This window comes from Dermochelys coriacea, chromosome 23 (genome assembly GCF_009764565.3).
Source record: "Dermochelys coriacea isolate rDerCor1 chromosome 23, rDerCor1.pri.v4, whole genome shotgun sequence".
Classification (NCBI taxonomy): domain Eukaryota; kingdom Metazoa; phylum Chordata; order Testudines; family Dermochelyidae; genus Dermochelys; species Dermochelys coriacea.
The window spans coordinates 16,941,507-16,960,425 of NC_050090.1; the positions used below are offsets into that span (position 1 = coordinate 16,941,507).

Here is an 18,919-nt window from a genome sequence, read left to right on the forward strand (position 1 = left end):
TCACCCCTCCGCCTTTCCTCCATCCCTTCATCTTCCCACAACCCTGTATCCTTCCCTCCATCCCTCCATCCCCCCACAACCCTGTGTCCCTCCTTCCATCCCCCCTCCGCCCATCCCTCCATCCCCTCACAACCCTGTATCCTTCGCTCCATCCCTCCATCCCCCACAGCCCTGTATCCCTCCCTCCATCCCCCCACAGCCCTGTGTCCCTCCTTCCATCCCCCCTCCGCCCATCCCTCCATCCCCCCACAACCCTGTATCCTTCCCTTCATCCCCCCATAGCCCTGTATCCCTCATTCCATCCCCCTCGATCCCCCCACAGCCCTGTATCCCTCCCTCCATCCCCCCTCCACCCATGTGTCCATCCTCCCATCGCCCTGTATCCATCCCTCCATCCCCACACAACCCTATATCCCTCTCTCCATCCCCCTCGATCCCCCCACAGCCCTCCCTCCATTCCCCCTCCGCCCATCCATCCATCTCGTCATCGCTCTGTATCCTTCCCTCCATCCCCCACAGCCCGGTATCCATTCCTCCATCCCCCCACAACCCTGTATCCATCCCTCCATCCCCCACAGCCCTGTATCCATCCCTCCATCCCCCCATAGCCTTGTAACCCTCTCTCCATCCCCCTCGATCCCCCCACAGCCCTGTAACCTCCCTCCATCACCCCTCCGCCTTCCCTCCATCTTCCCACAACCCTGTATCCTTCCCTCCATCCCTCCATCCCCCCACAACCCTGTGTCCCTCCTTCCATCCCCCCTCCGCCCATCCCTCCATCCCCCCACAACCCTGTATCCTTCACTCCATCCCTTCATCCCCCACAGCCCTGTATCCCTCCCTCCATCCCCCCACAGCCCTGTGTCCCTCCTTCCATCCCCCCTCCGCCCATCCCTCCATCCCCCCACAACCCTGTATTCTTCCCTCCATTTGCCCCCATCCCGATCTCTCTCTACCCCCCCCGCCCGCTGCACACACCCTCTATCCGTGCGTCGACACCTGTCCTGTCCCATGGGTCCCTTTCCCAGTTCCTATCCGCCTCCCACCTTCATTTCCCTCCTTCCCCCCTTCAGGGATCTGCCCCCTCTGCTCCCCCGTCCCGTCCCCCGTCCCAGGAGGGGCTGTCGCTCACGAAGGCTGCTGCTCCAGTCAATGTGTTCGTCTCTGGGGTGCCCCAAGGCCCGTTCTTTCTCCAGAGAGGGGAACTCGAAGAAATTGACACGGTGAAGGGGGGGTCCCTGGGTCCCAGGCTGATGGGGGGCCCCTAAGTCCAGGTTAATGGGGGGCCCCCTGGGTCCCAGGTTAATGGGGGGCCCCTGGGTCCCAGGTTAATGGGGTGTCCCCTGGGTCCCCGGCTGATGGGGGGGCTGCCCTGGCGGTCAGTGTCGGACACTAGGGGGCGCTATTTTGCTGGCGGGGGGGGGCGATGCATCCAGTCCTCCTTCAGCATCCTTCCTCCCATCGCCCCCCCGCCCCCGGCCCAGCGTCGGGTGTGCCTGGGGGGTCCCTGCCCTCTCTTTCCTGGGGGGGACGGGGACCCCTTCTGGGTGGGGCGGGGAGAGGAGGAAACATCGGGCCTCTCCGCTGCCGCTGTCACCTGCTCCTCCCCCCGCCCTCCTCCCTCCCCCCATCTCTGCCTCAGCATCTGGACCAGCCCCGAGGACCGCACCATCGATGCACCATGTAAAGCCAGGCGGGGATCCCGGAGCCTGCCGCGCCCTCAGCCCCACACAGGACCCCGCCCCACGGCCGTGGGGAAGCCGGGAACGTCTCCCTCCGCCCCCCCGCCCCGCGCCGGCTGCAGCATGGCCTGGTAAGTAGCCAGCTCTCGATGCTTCTCTCGGATGTGATTTAAGGGGGGGGGTTCCCGGATTGGGGACCCCCCTCGCTTGGCAGGATGGATGGATCTGCAGGGACTGGAGGGGGGACGGTGGAGAAAATCCCCCCCCGCAGCGCCCATATTCCGTGTCCGGTGCAGAGATGCTGTGTATTGGGGGGGGGAGGGGGATGGGCTGTTCACTGCAGAGCTGCCTGCAGGAGGGGGCTGGGGGGGCAGAGCAGGAAGGGAATGTGCGGGGGAGATTATTGACGGGGATGTGGACAGAAACCCCTTGTTGCAAGGGTCGGCAGGTTACATTGACCCCCCCCACCGCAGTTCATAATTCTCCCAACCTGCCCCCCCATTGCCTGTCATTCCCCCCCACACACGCACCCTCCCACAGCGCCCAGCTCTGCCAGCGGTCCCCCTTCCCCCCCGCGCAGTGGAGTCGTTAGCGGAGCATTATTGGCAAAGCCGGCCGGGGTGTCAAGGGGACAGAGACACCCTCGGCGGGGGGGGGGGGGGGGCTCACCTGGCCCGTGCAGGGGGGGAGCTGCAGAGAACCGGGGAAGGGCAGCGGTGTTTCCTAGCCAGCGAGGGTCTCCCCGTCCCCCCCACACACACACTGCAGCAAGCCTCCTGCAGTCAGTGAGGGCGGGGGTCTGCTTCAGCCCAACACCCCCAGTGCAAGCTACGGGGAGAGGGCTCTGGGGGCCTGCCACAAAATGAAACCCCATTGTTTTCTGGCCACTGGGCTCAGAGAATCCCTGGAATAGAGGGATGGAGGGATGGATAGGTTGATAGAGGTATGGAGAGATGGATGGACACAGGTGTGGGGATGGATGGATGGATAGCAATCTGGGGGGATGGATGGAGGGGTGGGGGGTGGATGGATGTGGAGTTAAGTATGAGGGTACACGGATGAGGGAGGGAGGGAGGAAGGGGTAAATATGATATATTTGGATTGATGGATGGATAGATGTGTGGGTGTGGATGGATGAGTTGGGAATTGTTGGGCTGGGATGGCTGGAGGGATAACACAGTGGTTTATTGGGTGGGGAGAGATGTGGAGATGGCTGGATGGAAGGGTAAATAGGATGTGCTTTGGCGGGATGGAACGGTAAATAGGGTGTGCTTTGGCAGGATGGAAGGGTAAATAGGGTATACTTTGGCGGGATGGATGAGTAAATAGGGTGTACTTAGGCAGTACTTAGCGGTTAGATGGATGGATGGATGGGTGGATGGATGGGAAGAGATAGAGGGATGGATATGGGGTAGATGGATGGATGGATAGATGCAGGAGAATGGGTGGGAACAGATGGATGAGTGGATGAATAGATAGGAATTTATGGGCTTGCCTGGATGGATGGATGGATGGATGGATGGATGGATGGATGGATGGATGGATGGAAAGAGAGGTATGCATGGGCACTAGAAAGTCAGATAGATAAACAGACAGATAAATATGCAGGTGGAGGTATGGATGGAGGAATATTTAAGAGTTAGATCCTTAAATCATAGAATCATAAACTCATAGAGTATCAGGGTTGGAAGGGACCTCAGGAGGTCACCTAGTCAAACCCCCTGCTCAAAGCAGGACCAATCCCCAACTAAATCATCCCAGCCAGGGCTTGGTCCAGCCGGGCCTTAAAAACCTCTAAGGATGGAGATTCCACACCTCCCTAGGGAACCCATTCCAGGGCTTCACCACCCTCCTAGGGAAATAGTGTTTCCTAATATCCAACCTAGACCTCCCCCACTGCAACTTGAGACCATTGCTCCTCGGGCTGTCATCTGCCCCCACTGAGAACATCCGAGCTCCATCCTCTTTGGAACCCCCCTTCAGGTAGTTGAAAGCAGCTATCAAATCCCCCCTCACTCTTCTCTTCTCCAGACTAAACAAGCCCAGTTCCCTCAGCCTCTCCTCATAAGTCATGTGCTCCAGTCCCCTAATCGTTTTTGTTACCCTCCGCTGGACTCTCTAAATGATGGATAGATGTAGGATGTTGAAAGTATTGGGGTAGATGGATGGATAGAGGAGTATTTCTGAGGCTAGATAGATAGATGAGGGTGTCTGGGGATTGGGAGGTGAGTGGCTGGCTGAGTGGGTGGGCAGTGTATGGATGGACGGGGGCCTCAGGGCCAGAGGAGTCTGGGCGCAGGGCATGGGCTGTGGTGGCAGTGGATGGATGGATATTGTGGTGCAGAGGATGGAACTTGGGGGTCACTGGTTGGATCGTGGGGGGCAGTGGGTTGATTTGGGGGCCAGGGGCTAGATCTTGGGGGGGGGGCTGGATGCTGGAGAGGCAGAGGATGGACCCAGGAGGTTGTTTGGGGTCCATGGCTGGATTTCGGGGGGTCCATGGCTGGATCCGGAGAGCCGGATTTGGGGGGGCAGAGGCTGGATCTGGGGGGCCTGATTTGGGAGGGTCCGTGGCTGGATCCGCGGGGCCGGATTTGGGGGCGTCCGTGGCTGAATCCGGGGGGGTCTCGTCGCCCCCACCCCCGGCTTTGCCGCATTGCTCCGGCCGGCTGCGCTCGCAGCTGCAGGGGCGGGGGCGGGATCAGGGCGGTCCCTGAGCGGCTCCCATTGGCTGCTGAGCTGTGAGTGACAGCGGCGGGGTGGGGGGAGGAGAGGCCGAGCGCTCTGCCCGCCAGGGATCGGGAGCGATGGATTCTTGGGTTTGCCCCGGCCCGTCTAATGTAGCCCCGGGGGGCCGGGGCCGGGGCGGCGGGGGCTGCGGGTCGGGAGTGAGGGGCACCGGCAGAGCTGCGGGGGGCTGTGTTCCCATAGCCTCTCTCCATGGGGCTGCCTAGTAAAGCCCTTGGAAGGATTTGGGGGTGGTGGGCGGAGGGGGGTTACAAGCGGTTTCCCAATGGAACCGAACCAACCAGCTGGGAGACCCCAGGGCGAAGGCGCAGCTGGGGAAACCTCCCAGCTGGGAGCATCGGGGGGAAGGGTCCCGGGCTGTGCAGGGGAGCTTGTCCCAGACCCTCCTGTTGCATCGTCCCCTCCCTAACCTGCCCCAGCTCCATCTGCCCCCCTCACCCCTCTGCTGAGGGTCAGACCCGTCTTCCCCATCCTGGCCTCGGTGGGTCCCTGGCCAGTTTATCCCAGCATCTCCTTTAACTCCCCCCCCCATGTCCCTGAGGGGTGGCCAGCCCCTCTCAGCCCAACCCAGGGACCCCCCCTCGGGAGATCGGCTCCCATCCCCGCCGCTCTCTGCACCCGGCCCGCTCTGGGCTTGACTCGGGCATGGGGTTCCAGGCATGGCACTCGAACGTCCCAGTTTCCCTTGGTGTGTCGCAGCCGCGTCCCATCAGGGGCTCACGGCGATTGATGGAGCCACCTGGCCTCTGTCTCCCCCTGCAAGGGGCAGAAATTCTTGTACTTCGCCCTCGCGTGTGAGAGTCCCCGGGAGAGGGCGCAGAGGAGCTGTGACGAAGTTGGAATGTTCTTCATGTCTTCTCTGAATACTGGGTGGGTGCCTCAGTTTCCCCTAGGCGTTTCTTATGTATCTAAGTGAGGAGATAGAGGGCCCATGTGATGCCGTCTGCACAGAGAATGGCCGACGGCCTGTCTCCTGGGCCTTCTTCTGCAAAGGTGCCAACTGAAGGGTGTGACGAAGTGGGAATGTTCTCTCTGAATACTTGGTGGGTGCCTCAGTTTCCCCTAGGCGTTTCTTAAGCATCTAGGTGGTGGAATCAGGGGGGTGATTGTCGCAGAGCCCTAGGGGACCAGTGTGATGGTGTCTGCACACAGAATGGCTGACACCTTGTCTCCTGGCTACTGATGGCCTGGGCCCCTCCCCTGCAAGGTGCTGACGGAAGGGGTTGGGGAACAAAGAGATCAGGTGACTCCTGGCCTGGGAAAGGGACAAAGGCCAGAGGAGGGCGGGAGAGTTTCAGTTTGGAGCTGGCTGGGGAAATGGACGGGGGCCCAGATAGGGCACTGGCCTCCCTGCCCCCCAATTCAGACGTGACTGAGGGGTCCTATTCTCTGTATCTACAAGCTCTGTTTTAGACCATGTTCCTGTCGTCTAATAAACCTTCTGTTTTCCTGGCTGGCTGAGAGTCCCGTCTGACTGTGAAGTTGGGGTGCAGGACCCTCTGGCTGCCCCAGGAGCCCATCCGGGCGGACTCGCTGTTGGAAGCGCACGGTGTGGACGGGGATGCTGAATCTCCGAGGTCAGCCCCAGGATGGTGGAAGTTGTGTGAGCTTCTTGTACTGGGGAGAGGAGGCTTCCCCAGAGTCCTGCCTGGCTTCGTAGGGAGCAGCTCCAGAGCATCGCCCGGGGACTCCATGACAACTGGTGGCAGCTGTGGGATGTACTGCACCCCATGGATGGCGCTTCCTGCAGTAAGTGACTGGAGAGCAGTAAAACGAAGGGGGATTGACGAGGACCAGGTGTGCTGAAGGCTCAGAGAGGAGCGGTTTTGGAGGGCGGTTAACCCCTAGGAGTGTGTGACCAGTGAGAAGGACTGTGCAGTAATGGGGTCCCCCTGGGGACTGCAGTGAGCAGTCCCAGGGGCGGAGGAGTCTGCAGCTCGACCCTGCAAAGAGGTGGTGACCTCAAGAAGGGCTGGCACACTAGGGGTTCTCCCTGGAGACCGTGGGGAGCTGAGAGCACACGGGCCTGTGAGTCCACAGCAGCTTGGGAAGAGCGGAGTGAGGGCCTCTCACCATCTCCTTAAGAAGGACATTGTAACCCTGTGCAAAAAGAGAGGGTTACGCACTGGAAAGTTCACCAAAGCACAGTTAATCGTGCAGCTGGAGGAGGATGATCACTCTAAGGAGCAGATTCCTGACCCCAGTAGGGCTATAGCAGGATCTGGGAGCAGCAGGAGTAGTAGCCAGGAACCCCCGACTCCTGTCCCCGACCAGACGGGGGTCTTCACGATCGGGTTCCCCATCGGGGGATCGGAGACGGACGGGATTGGAGCTGAGTCCGAGAGAGCAAGAGGACTGGGAGAGACAGTGAGAGCCCGAGAAGGAGCTGCAGAAGCAGCAGCATGAACTGGCAATGGTGGAGCGGAGAGGCAGAGGGGACCTCCCAGGGGTGAGCGGGGCTAGACCTCGGGGTGCCAGTTCTGCAGGGATCTTCGATACTAAATTGCTGCCCCTGGTTAAGGGGGGGGGATGTGGATACCACCTCACTGCCTTGGAGCAGGCTGGCGATTTGAACGAGGGGGACCCTGCGGAAAAGCCCCAGTGTTTAGCTCCCTTGCTGGGCCCCAAGGCCATAGACTCCATCAGCCAGATGGGTGGGGAGGTGGACAGGCTCCCACTCCTGACCCCAACCTATATGTCTGTGGGAGTTTCCTGGGATCAGGCCCCTCGGACCCCCAGTGGGAGCAGAAAGTGACGGTCAATGGGGAGACATTCCTGGGGTGGCGAGACCCTGGGACAGAGAGAACTGTGGTCAGGCCCCGGATGGTGCAGCCCCACCAGATGCTGGGGGGCTGTGTGAGCTGGGTGAGGGTCCCAGGGATGAAGCCCCTCACCCTGCCTATGGCCCAGATCCCTGTGCAGACCCAGGAGGGGTGGGGCTGGCTGGTCGTTGGGGTTCTCCAGGATAGCAGCTGTGAGACCCTGTTGGGGGGTGACTGTGTCTCTTTGGGACAGGATCCAGGCCCTGCTCCTGTAACGGCCAAGGGTTTGAATTTGAATCTAGGGAACCAATCGGCGGAGAGGGAAATGGTTGATGAAAATGCAGGTGACCTGGCTGGCAGCGGGGAGGAGCTGCTAGGCTCAGGAAACCTGCCTGCCTGTAACCAGACCCCTGGGGCTGGGTGGGACAGAGAGATGCTCCCCGCCCCCTTGCACACTGGAGAGGGGGCTCAGGCTGGCTCTGATGTTGTAAGGAGAGTAGGGAGCTCACTGCCTGCCCCACTGGGACAGCAAGGGCAGGGCTGAGCAAGGGGGGAGCTGAGATCCCAGATGAATGGGGGGACCCACAGGCAGGGCAGGTCGGCTCCCAACCAGGTTTGCCTGGTCCAGAGGCGCTGCTGGGAAGTGATCCCAGGACAGGGAGGGAGTGACCAGGGACAGGGCTCAGCAGCGCTGTGACCCCAGGCCGAGCCCGCGAGAGGGAGCAGGTCCCGCTCCCTGCCCCAGCCGCTGAATTCCAGACCGAGCCGCAGGAGGATCCCTCCTTGGAGGAGCTGAGGGGACTTGCTGGCCACAGGCTGCAAACCCCCGTGGGGAAGGCTGCAGGGGCAGATCCCCGTGGGAGAGGGGATTCCTGGACCGGGAAGGGGCTCCCCCAGGGGAAGTAGAACTGTGGGGATCAGGAGGCAGCTGGGGGTGCCCCAGAAGTGTCGCCGCCGGCTGTCGTACCTGGCCCACGATTTCCCTCTCTCGGGACGCCAGGGGATCCAGGCCCCAGGCAGTGGCTGCAGAACTGTGACTGGCCCGGAGTCTGAGATGCAGCCCAGCGGCCTGGCAGGTCCTGCAACCCCGGCCAGAGGGGGGGAAGGCCGGGATAAGGGTGAAGCCCCCTTGAGACCCCTGCCCATCACAGAGGAGCCTTTCCAGAAGGGGGCTCTGGACATAGTGGGGCCCCTCAGCAAGGCGACCCGGTTGGGGAAGAAATACGTCCTGGGGGGGATGGATCTCGCCACCTGTTACCCAGGGGCGGGGGCTCCGTCCTCCACCAAGGCAGACACCAGGGCAGCTGTGCTGCTGACCCCCTTCAGCAGAGGGGGTGTCCCCAGTGGGGTCCTTTCAGACCAGGGGTCAGCCCGGCTCCGGGGCTGGTGGGAGAGATGGGGGGGTCTGGCCCACCTGGGTCTCTGCAGGTCACCCTCCATCCCACGGGCTGGTGGAGAGAGTCTATGGGACCCTGGGGGATGATGCTGAGAACTTCTATGAATCAGCTTCCGCAGGACGGGGACAAACACCTGCCCCACCTGTGGTACGGGGAAGTGCCCTGGGAATCCACTGGGTTTTTCCCTTTGAGCTGCTGTATGGGAGGAGAGTGAGGGGACCCCTGCACCTGGTAAGGGACAGTCGGGAGGAGAAGGGGGAAGATCCCTGGTGGATCTCTACGCTGAGATGGGAGCCAATCCTCCCATCAGGTGTCCCCCATTCAGAGTCCCTGGGAAAACAGCCCAGAGCCTGGAGAGAGAGGTCAAGGACATGCTGGCTTTAGAGGTGATCCAGCTGTTCAACAGCCCATGGGGCTCCCCAAGGAAGACTGGTCGATCCAATTCTGTGGGGACTATCGGAAGCTTAATGCCATCACTGTGTCCGATGCCTACCCCAGGCCTGGTGAGATCCTACACAAGCTAGGTGGGGCTCATTACCTCTCTACTATGGATCGCTCCAAAGGCGACTGGCAGGTGCCTTTGGACCCAGATGCCAGGTTGAAAGCTGCCTTCACCAGCCCTTTGGGGCTCTTTGAGTTCATGGTCCTGCCTTTTGATCTCAAGGGGGCATCGGCCACACCCCAGCGCTGGGTGGATCCGCTACTGAGGGGGATGGAGAACTTGGCCCTGGCGTCCATTGATGACATCTGTGTCTCTAGCCAGACCTGGGAGGAACACGTGTCCCAGGTGAAGAGGGTGCTGGGTTGCCCCAAGGAGGCAGGACTGTCGGTAAAAGCTGGAAGATGTAAGGTGGGGATGGCAAAGGTGTCGTACCTGAGCCACAAGGTGTGGAGTGGCTGCCCAAGCCCAGAGCCGGCCAAGGTGGAGATGATCAGAGAGTGGCCTGTTCCCCAGGCCAAGAAACAGGTCCAGGCCTTAATTGGGATGCTGGGGTACTACTGGGGGTTTGTACCCCACCTTAGCTCACTAGCTGCCCCCATCACTGAGCTATGTAAGAAGGGGAAGCCAGATGAGCTGGTCAGGACCGAGCAGTGCCAGAGGGCTCTCTGCGCTGAAGGAGGCTCTAATCCAGGGCCTGGTAAATGTGGTAAACCCAGACTTTGCCAAGCCCTTTTCAGTGTCACCAATGCTCAGACGCAGAGCTGAGCACGGTGCTGATGCAGGTCTATGTGAAGTGGGGGAGACACCCCATTGGGTACCAAGCAAGAAGCTGCTGCCCCAGGAGCAGAACTACATGGCCATAAAGAAGAAATGCCTGGTCGTGGGGCGGGTCCTTGAAAAGCTGCGGATGGATCTCTTGGGGCGGCACTTTGCTGTGTATCCTGACCCCTCTGCCTTGACATGGCTGCATGAAATGAAAGGGGCTGATGCCGAACAGTGGGGGACAGAGACACCTGGTCAGAGGGTGGCCCAGGTCAAGATGGGGGTTCTTAACCAAGAGAGCCCAAATCGCAGCCCTCCAGACTGGAGCGCTAGGAGAAGACCCAATCCCCTTTTGAACCCCAGGGGTTTTGGGGTGGCAAAAGGGCATGGGCCGCATAAACCTTCCCACATGCAGCCTGCAAGTGCCATTGAGCAGGACCCTCTGGCCCCCCAGGAGCCCACCTGGGCGGACTCACGGTGGGAAGTGCACGGAGGGGCAGAGTATGCTTAATGCTCCGGGGTCAGACCCAGGAAGGGGGAAGCCGGGTGAGCTGTGTGTCCTGCAGACCGTCTGCTCTCAGAGAGGAGACTTCCCCAGAGTCCTGCCTGGCTTCGTAGGGAGCAGGTCCAGATCATCGCCCGGGGAACTCCATGACAGGAGCCTTGCTCAGCACCAACAGGCCAGGCTCCAGGGGCTGGAAACCGAAGCGAGACAAATCCAGACTAGAAACAAGGTTCAGTTGTGTCCCAGGAAGAGCGACACATTTCCCAGCATCGTGATGGATTCTTTAGCTTCTCTTAGCTTGTGGCCAAAAGGGCAACCAGGCCGGAGAAACGGGGCAAGTGCGAGGTGGCGCCGGGAGATTATTTTCCCTCTGGGTTGGGCCCTGGCATGGCTATGGCTGGGATCTTGTGCCCAGTTCTGGTGCCCACGTGAAGGATAGTGACACATCAGAGAGGGGTCAGAGATGAGCCGGGACTGAAGGAGCAGAAAACCTGCCTTAGCAGGAGAGAAGCCAGGAGTGCCTATTATCTGGAGATGGCCAGGGACAGAAAAGCTCTGATGAGATCCAGAGGCTGGACAGTAACGCTGGACAAAGCCAGAGGGGAGACAAGTGACGGATTTTGACCAGTGCAGGGAACTGACCTTGGAAGAGGAACCTGGGTCACGGGAGGCTCCATCCCATATAAATCAAGCTGGGAAGTTTTTCGAAAGCTCTGCTCTAGGGGAAGCAGGGATGAATTTAGGGCAGGTCTTGGGCCTGCGTTCTGGGGAGTCAGATGAGGGGGTTGCAGGAGCAGGGTGTCTGCGGTGGATGCTGAAGGGATCCCAGTGCTGGGGGAGATGGGGTGAAATGTAAGAAGCAGGAGGTTTGACTGGACTCGATCGTCTAATGGCTTCTCCTGCTCTTCCCTCCCAGGAACCAGTGGCCTGAGACAAAGTGAAAACTGTTGTCAGTTCCCTGGAGAAAAAATCTCCTTTTGTGCGTGGGATGTGTGTGTGTGTTTCACGTTTGGGTGGGAAAAAATTGGGGAGGGAAAAACGAATTGGGGGATTCCCCCCCAATATCTGGGTCTGGTTGGTTTTTCAAACTGGAATCTGGATGCTTCATGGTGTCAGGAAAGCAAAAAACCTGTTTGGATGGCCGACATGTTTGTCCTGCTGCCCTGGACTCCTACCTCCCTGGGCTCTCTCGGCGCCGTACGGCCCCTGGGAGGAGCCCTCTCTGGTATGACGACCCTTCTCGGGGGGGCTAAATAAGGCCGAGCAACTGATGTGGGCCTGGCGAAGCGCCCCCCAGGTGAGTGCAGAGCTGGAGAAATGCCTTGCCGTGGGAGCGGTCTGGAGTGCCCCCCCTTTCTAATCTGTCAGGCGTGTGTCACGGGGTCCGTGGGCGATGCTCTGACCTGCTCCCCATGAAGCCAGTCAGGACTCTGGGGGAGTCTCCTCTCTGGGAGCAGCCGGTCTGCAGGACACACAGTTCTCCCGGCTCCCCGCTTCCTGGGTCTGACCTCGGAGCATTCAGCATCCTCTGCCCCTCTGTGCGCTTCCCACAGCCAGTCCACCCAGGCGGGCATCTGGGGGGGCCAGAGGGTCCTGCCCCGCAACTCCGCAGTCAGACGGGACTCTCAGCCAGCCGGGGAAACAGAAGGTTTATCAGACGACAGGAACAGGGTCTAACACAGAGCTTATAGGTGCAGAGAACAGGACCCCTCAGTCAGGTACATGTTGGGGGCCAGTGAGCCCAGTGCCCCATCTGGGCCTCCCGCCATTTCCCGAGCCAGCTCCAAACTGAAACTCTCTCCCCCTCCTCCGGCCTTTGTCCCTTTCCCAGGCCAGGAGGCCACCTGGTCTGTTTGTTCCCCAACCCCTTCCGTCAGCACCTTGCAGGGGACGGGGTGTCGGCCATTCTCTGTGCAGACCCCAACATGCTGCCCCCCAGGGTTCTGTGACAATCACCCCCCTGATGCCCCATCTGGATACTTGAGAAATGCCTAGGGAAACTGAGGCATGCACACAGTATTCAGAGAAAACATTAAGAACAGTCCCACTTCGTCGCAGCATGTAACCGACATCTCAGCCATGACAGTCTGAACAAGACCCACCAGCCGTCTTCAAACACTGGGCCCCCTTGTCCGCTGCCCACTCTCCAGCTGTGAGGCTTCAGAGGACAGTGATATTAACCCCCCAGGATACCTCTGGCCAACTGGGAATGGGAATTTCTTGGGCTCAGGACAGAGGGACCCTGAACAAAGCCCACCGCTTGTTACAAACGGGAGGTTGAAGGAGACAGTCTAATGGTCTCTGCTGGCCTGGGACTCAGGGTTTCGGATCCCATGAATTCGTCTCTGATTGGAAGCCCTGGGATCCCAACTGGCGTCTCCCAAGTCCTTTGAGGGGCAGGAGATCTGGGCTCATTGACTCCACGGAGTGGACATGTGGGTAGCTGATGGGTCGTCGGCGACGGGGCTGGCCACGGGGCTATGTGCATCCAACAGACTCGCAAGGGTGGAGCCTGGGGAGAAGGGGGGAGGGGCACGTTAGTCAAGGAGGGGAAACTGAGGAACAGGAAGGGCGACGGCCGGGTGGTTCAGCGGCATGGACTGGAGATCGGTTTCCACCCGTGGAGAAATTTAATGGGGCCTCGTGGGTTAGATTGAGGTGCAAGGGGGCGGGGAGCTACGACTCCTGGGTTCTCTCCTGGCTCTGGGGGGGAGTGGGGGCTAGTGGTTAGAGCCGGGAGTAGGGCATATTTCTGAGACCATCCAGAAGAAAGTTAATGGGGATTGAAACTTTCCAGAATCGTGGACGTCAGTGGGGAAAAGGGAATGACAGTAACTGTGGATTTCTGGCCTTTTCCTCTGCAGCAGCCTGGGCTGGGGCAGGAGACACGAAGCCAGGATAGATGGGCAGCAGAATTCGTTTATCCCAGGGCAGGGGCTACAGGTCAGGAGTGAGGGCCACCGCCAGGGCTGGGGGGGAGGGCCAGGCTGGCAGGGGCTGCGGGTTGGGAGTGAGGGGCACTGGCAGAGCTGGGGGGACCCAGGGCTGGGCTGGCAGGGGGCTGCAGGTTGGGAGTGGGGGGGGCACCGGCAGGGCTGGGGGGACCCAGGGCTGGGCCGGCAGGGGCTGTGGGTCGGGAGTGGGGGGGCACCGGCAGGGCTGGGGGGACCCAGGGCTGGGCCGGCAGGGGCTGCGGGTCAGGAGTGAGGGGCACCAGCAGAGCTGGGGGGGCAGGGCTGGGCTGGCAGGGGGCTGCGGGTCGGGCGTGAGGGGCATCGGCAGGGCTGGGGGGACCCAGGGCTGGGCCGGCAGGGGCTGCGGGTCGGGAGTGAGGGGCACCGGCAGAGCTGGGGGGGCAGGGCTGGGCTGGCAGGGGGCTGTGGGAAGGGAATGAGGGGCACCGGCAGAGCTGGGGGGGCAGGGCCAGGGTGGCAGGGGCTGCGGGTCGGGAGTGGGGGGGCACCGGCAGGGCTGGGGGGACCCAGGGCTGGGCTGGCAGGGGGCTGCGGGTCGGGAGTGAGGGGCACCAGCAGAGCTGGGGGGGCAGGGCTGGGCTGGCAGGGGGCTGCGGGTCGGGTGTGAGGGGCACCAGCAGAGCTGGGGGGGCAGGGCTGGGCTGGCAGGGGGCTGCGGGTCGGGTGTGAGGGGCACCGGCAGGGCTGGGGGGACCCAGGGCTGGGCTGGCAGGGGGCTGCGGGTCGGGAGTGAGGGGCACCGACAGGGCCAGGGTGGCAGGGGCTGCGGGTCAGGAGTGAGGGGCACCGGCAGAGCTGGGGGGGCAGGGCCAGGCTGGCAGGGGGCTGTGGGTCGGGAGTGGGGGGGCACCGGCAGGGCTGGGGGGACGCAGGGCTGGGCCGGCAGGGGCTGCGGGTCGGTAGTGAGGGGCACCGGCAGGGCTGGGGGGACCCAGGTATGAGCTGGCAGGGGGCTGCGTGTTGGGAGTGAGGGGCACTGGCAGGGCTGGGTGCTGGGGGGCACTATGCTGGGGGTCAGGGGCCATATTTCCAGTGGGAAGAAAAATTCATTTCCTGATGTTCTGAGGTCACTAAAAGAAAAGATCCCTTGGCCCCACTCTAATGGGTCAGAGCGGGGGGCTGGGAGCCAGGACTCCTGGGTTCTCTCCCTGGCTCAGGGAGGGGAGTGGGGTCCAGTGATTAGAGCAGCGGGGGGCTGGGAACCTGGACTCCTGGGTTCTCTCCCTGGCTCTGGGAGGGGAGTGGGGTCTAGTGGTTAGAGCAGGGGGGGTTGGGAGCCAGGACCACCCCGCAATCCTGCAGTCCATGGATCTGTTGCTCTGTTGGGATTCGATCCCTTTTCCCCAGGGTGGGATCGGCCCCCGCAGCCCCCTGTGTGCTGCCCTCCCCAGAGCAGGCGCCTTCCGCTGCCCTGGTCGCTCCCAGCGGCTGCTCTCAACGTGCTAATGAGTAAACAGCCTGACTGGAGCCACCCAGACACCTGAGCAACGCCTGCAGTGGGGGGAGTGGGGGGCACTGGCAGGGCTGGGTTTTCAGGGGGCTGCGGGTCGGGAGTGAGGGGCACCGGCAGGGCTGGGGGTGGCAGGGCTGGGTTAGCAGGGGCTGTGGGTCGGGAGTGAGGGGCACCGGCAGAGCTGGGGGTGGCAGGGCTGGGCTTTCAGGGGGCTGTGGGTCGGGAGTGAGGGGCACCGGCAGAGCTGGGGGGGGGCAGGGCTGGGCTTTCAGGGGGCTGTGGGTCGGGAGTGAGGGGCACCGGCAGAGCTGCAGGATGGATGAATGTAGGAGTTGTTGGGTGGTTGGATGGACAGGGTGTCACGGCTCCACCAGCTCTGGTCTGTGCCCCAGCCTGGAGCCAGTGTCCCGGGAGTGACCCCTTTAGCAGGCTGGGCCCCAAGGCCCACATAGTTGCATCAGGGGAGGCCCATGGGTCTTTTGCACCAGTGCTCCCTGTCCCTCTCTGGAGTGAATCCAGCCCAGTCAGCTCCCTGTGGGAGGCTGATCCAGGCTGCTTGGCTCTAGGGTCCCACCATTTTTAGGGAAGTGGGGAGAAGGGAAGGTCCAAGCCCAGCCTGGTCTTGTGAGTGTCCGGCCACGTAGCAGGGAGCCCCAAGTTTCATGTCCCCCACAGGCTGCCTCCTCGTGTTCGTTTCCATGGTGGGTGGGTGGGTGAAGGTGCTGTTGGGTGGGGGGAATGGGTGAGCAGCTGGGGGGATAGGTGCAGTTGGGTGGGGGGGATAGGTGTAGTTGGGAGGTGGGATGGGTGGGCAGATGGGTGAAGGTGCTGTTTGGTGGGTGGGTGAAGGGATAGGTGCGGTTGGGTGGGGGGATGGGTGGGCGGGTGGGTGAAGGTGCGGTTGGGTGGGGGATGGGTGGGGGGATGGGATGGGAGGGCAGGTAGGTGAAGGTGCTGGTTGGTGGGTGAAGGTGCGGTTGGGTGAGGGGGTGGGTGAAGGTGCTGGTGGGTTGGGGGATGGGTGGGTGAAGGTGTGGTTGGGTGGGAGAGTGGATGGGTGAAGGTGCTGGTGGGTGGATGGGTGGGTGAAGGTGCGGTTGGGTGGGGAGATGGGATGGGAGGGCAGGTAGGTGAAGGTGCGGTTGGATGAGGGGGTGGGTGAAGGTGCTGGTGGATTGGGGGATGGGTGGGTGAAGGTGCGGTTGGGTGGGAGAGTGGGTGGGTGAAGGTGCTGGTGGGTGGATGGGTGGGTGAAGGTGCGGTTGGGTGTCAGTTCAGGTTGAGGTGCCATTAGGTGGGTGAGTGCTCCTGGGGATGGATGAATGTGGGTGCCAGAAGGGGTCCCCCAATTCTGACTCACACCCTGTGACACTCCTGTCTGTGTGACTCCCACAGGTGCCCCCAGAGCGGCGGGGGGCACGGTGCTGCCCAGCTCTGACCAGGGTCCCCCCAGACTGACCAGCCCGGCCTTGTCCATGGATTGGCCCCTTGGCCGTGCTCTGCCCGCCGGCCGCGGCTGCTAGGGGGGACCTGGCTTCGGAGGATGGAGACCCCGGCAGAGAGCAGACGCTGAGCAGGTGAGTGAGGGAGGAGATGTGACTGCCGGGGGAGAGCCCCCCCTGCCCCGCCCCCCACCTCCCAGCCCTGCCTGCCGGGGGAGAGCCCCCCCCGCCCTGCCGTGACTGCCAGGGGAGAGCCCCTCCGCCCTGCCCCCCCAGCCCTGACTGCTGGTCGAGAGCCCCCCCGCCCCCCCCAGCCCTGACTGCCGGGGGAGAGCCCCCCCGCCCCGCCCCGCCGTGACTGCCGGGGGAGAGCCCCACCCCCCAGCCCCCCACACCATGGTGCCCCCTGGTGCCGGCACAGACTCACTCCTCCCCTGCCAGCTTCTCCGTTCCCTGACTCTCCTCTGCTCCGGTGTAGGGTTCCCCGTCCACCCCTCCCGCTGCCCCAGCACCAGGCCCACCGTCCGCCCGCCTGCCGCCCCCGGGGGCGCTGCCCAGAGCCATGGGTGACCTGGCGAACAGCGCGGTGGATTTCTACCCCAAGAGCCAGCGGCAGGAGCTGAACCATGTGGCTGGCCTGGGCTGCACCCTGCCCGAGCTGCGGGGCCTCATGGAGCTGCGCGGGGCCGAGGCCTTGCAGAAGATCCAGGATGGCTACACCAACGTCAGCGGGCTCTGCCGCCGGCTCAAGACCTCCCCGACCGAAGGTACCAGCTCATCCATCCTCGGCATGGGGGGCGGGGGGGAGAGAGAACCCAGGAGTCCTGGCTCCCCCGGGCGATGCTCTGGACCTGCTCCCTACGAAGCCAGGCAGGACTCTGGGGGAGTCTCCTCTCTGGGAGCAGCCTGTCTGCAGGACACGCAGCTCCCCCGGCTCCCACCGTTCTGGGTCTGACCCCGGAGCATCCAGCCTCCCCTGCCCCTCTGTGCGCTTCCCACAGCCAGTCCGCCCAGGTGGGGTCCTGGGGGGCCAGAGGTTCCTGCCCCCCAACTTTGCAGTCAGACGGGACTCTCAGCCAGCCAGTAAAACAGAAGGTTTATTAGACGACGGGAACATGGTCTAACACGGAGCTTGTAGGTGCAGAGAACAGGACCCCTCAGCCGGGTCCATTTTGGGGGGCAGTGAGCCAGACAACCACGTCTGCACTTCACTCCTCGTCCCCAGCCAGCCCCAAACTGAAACTCTCCCCAGCCCCCTCCTCTGGGCTTTGTCCCTTTCCCGGGCCAGGAGGTCACCGGATCCCTTTGTTCTCCAGCCCTTTAGCTCTCACCTTGCAGGGGGAAGGGCCCAGGCCATCAGTGGCCAGGAAACAGGGTGTCGGCCATTCTCTGTGTCCAGACCCTTGCACCCACCTGCCCTCTAGGGCTCTGCAATGATCATACACCCTTATCCCACCCCCTAGATACTTAAGAACTGCCTAGGGGAAACTGAGGCACCTCCACACTATTCAGAGGGAACATTAAGAACAGTCCAGCTTTGTCACACAGCCCCCCTGCTCTGACCCACCAGAATCCACTCCCCACCCAGAGCCGGGAGGGAACCCAGGTGTCCTGACATTATGTCTTCTTCAAAGGGTTAAAATTTGGAATCCCAGGTGTTTTACCTGGGGACCCCTCACTGAGACACGGCCCCTCTGTGGTGAGCAGGGCGGGGTGCGAGCCTGGACTCCTGGGTTCTCTCCCCCTTCTAAGGAAGCTCCATTCAGGTTCCGCAGGTGGCTCCAGCCCTTGGAGAGGCGGGGTGGGCGGGGTGGACTCCGCTTTGGGTCAGGGAGAGACGGAGCCGGGGGAGATGGCCCGGGGGGTCAGAGCTGGTGGAGGGGCTGGGGCAGGGCCGGGGCGGGGGGGCTGGCTGGCTGGGGAGGGCCGGGGATGGACTCGGGGCGGGGGGCCTGAGGGGAGGCAGACCTGGCTGGGGGGGTGGGGCGGGGGGGCTGCAGATGGAGCCAAGCTGGGGGGGGTTGCAGCATTGGCTTCTGTGCCAGGTTCCCCTTGAATCGTCCTTCAGGCTGCGGCAGAGACTTGCTGGCCTGGGGATGGAGCCGCTCCAGGCGGGGGAGACAGCGGGAGGGCAGTGACCCCCCAAGAGCCCCCCCCAGCACGGAGCAGAGAAACCTGCACCAACCCCCCCCCGCGAGCGCCCCCCACCCAGCCCCCAGTACTGCCTAGTGCCCAACTCTGCCTGCCAGCCCCCCACCCTGTTCCCTGCCCCCCGGTGCCCCCCAGAGCCCCCAGCCTCCTACTTCCCCCAATGCCCAGCCCTGCCTGCCTGGAGAGTGCGCCCCCTACAGGACACAACTGCGAAGGTCTAAAGGCGTCGGGGGCTGGAGCTCCGGGGGAATGAGCAGAACCAAACTGCTGCTGGTCTGAAGCTCAGGGTGAAGGTCCCCAGACCAGGGAGGGATGCGAGACAGGACACCTGGGTTCTCTGCCTGGTTCGGGGCGGGGTGGCTGGGAGCCTGGACACCTGGGTTCTCTGCCTGGCTCGGGGCGGGGGGGGACTGGGAGCCTGGACTCCTGGGTTCTCTGCCCTGCTCGGGGAGGTGAGGGAAGGGGGGGCTGGTGGGTTGGAATGGGGGGGCTGGGGGCCTGGAGTCCTGGGTTCTGTGACATCTGTGCCTTGCTCTGCAGAGGGGGAGCGCTGCCCCCCCCCGCTCTGTGTCAGTCATTCATTTCAAAGGGTTTCCCTGG

At 62.6% G+C, this 18,919-nt stretch overlaps 1 protein-coding gene across 8 annotated transcripts in view; it reads left to right on the top strand.

The window, feature by feature from the left end:
• The first annotated feature begins 1,401 nt into the window (after positions 1-1,401).
• Positions 1,402-18,919, top strand: part of ATP2B3 (ATPase plasma membrane Ca2+ transporting 3) — a 50,518-nt gene continuing 33,000 nt past the window's right edge. For 2 of the 8 annotated variants that reach the window (XM_038381522.2, XM_038381531.2), the window contains exons 1-3: positions 1,530-1,813; positions 16,122-16,303; positions 16,647-16,935. In XM_038381522.2, the coding sequence (XP_038237450.1) occupies positions 16,731-16,935 (205 nt within the window). In that variant the 5' untranslated portion in view covers positions 1,530-1,813; positions 16,122-16,303; positions 16,647-16,730. Of the gene's footprint in view, positions 1,814-13,162; positions 13,242-16,121; positions 16,304-16,646; positions 16,936-18,919 lie in introns of all 8 variants that reach the window. The other 6 variants (XM_038381523.2, XM_038381529.2, XM_038381528.2 and 3 more) reach the window with 6 other exon arrangements.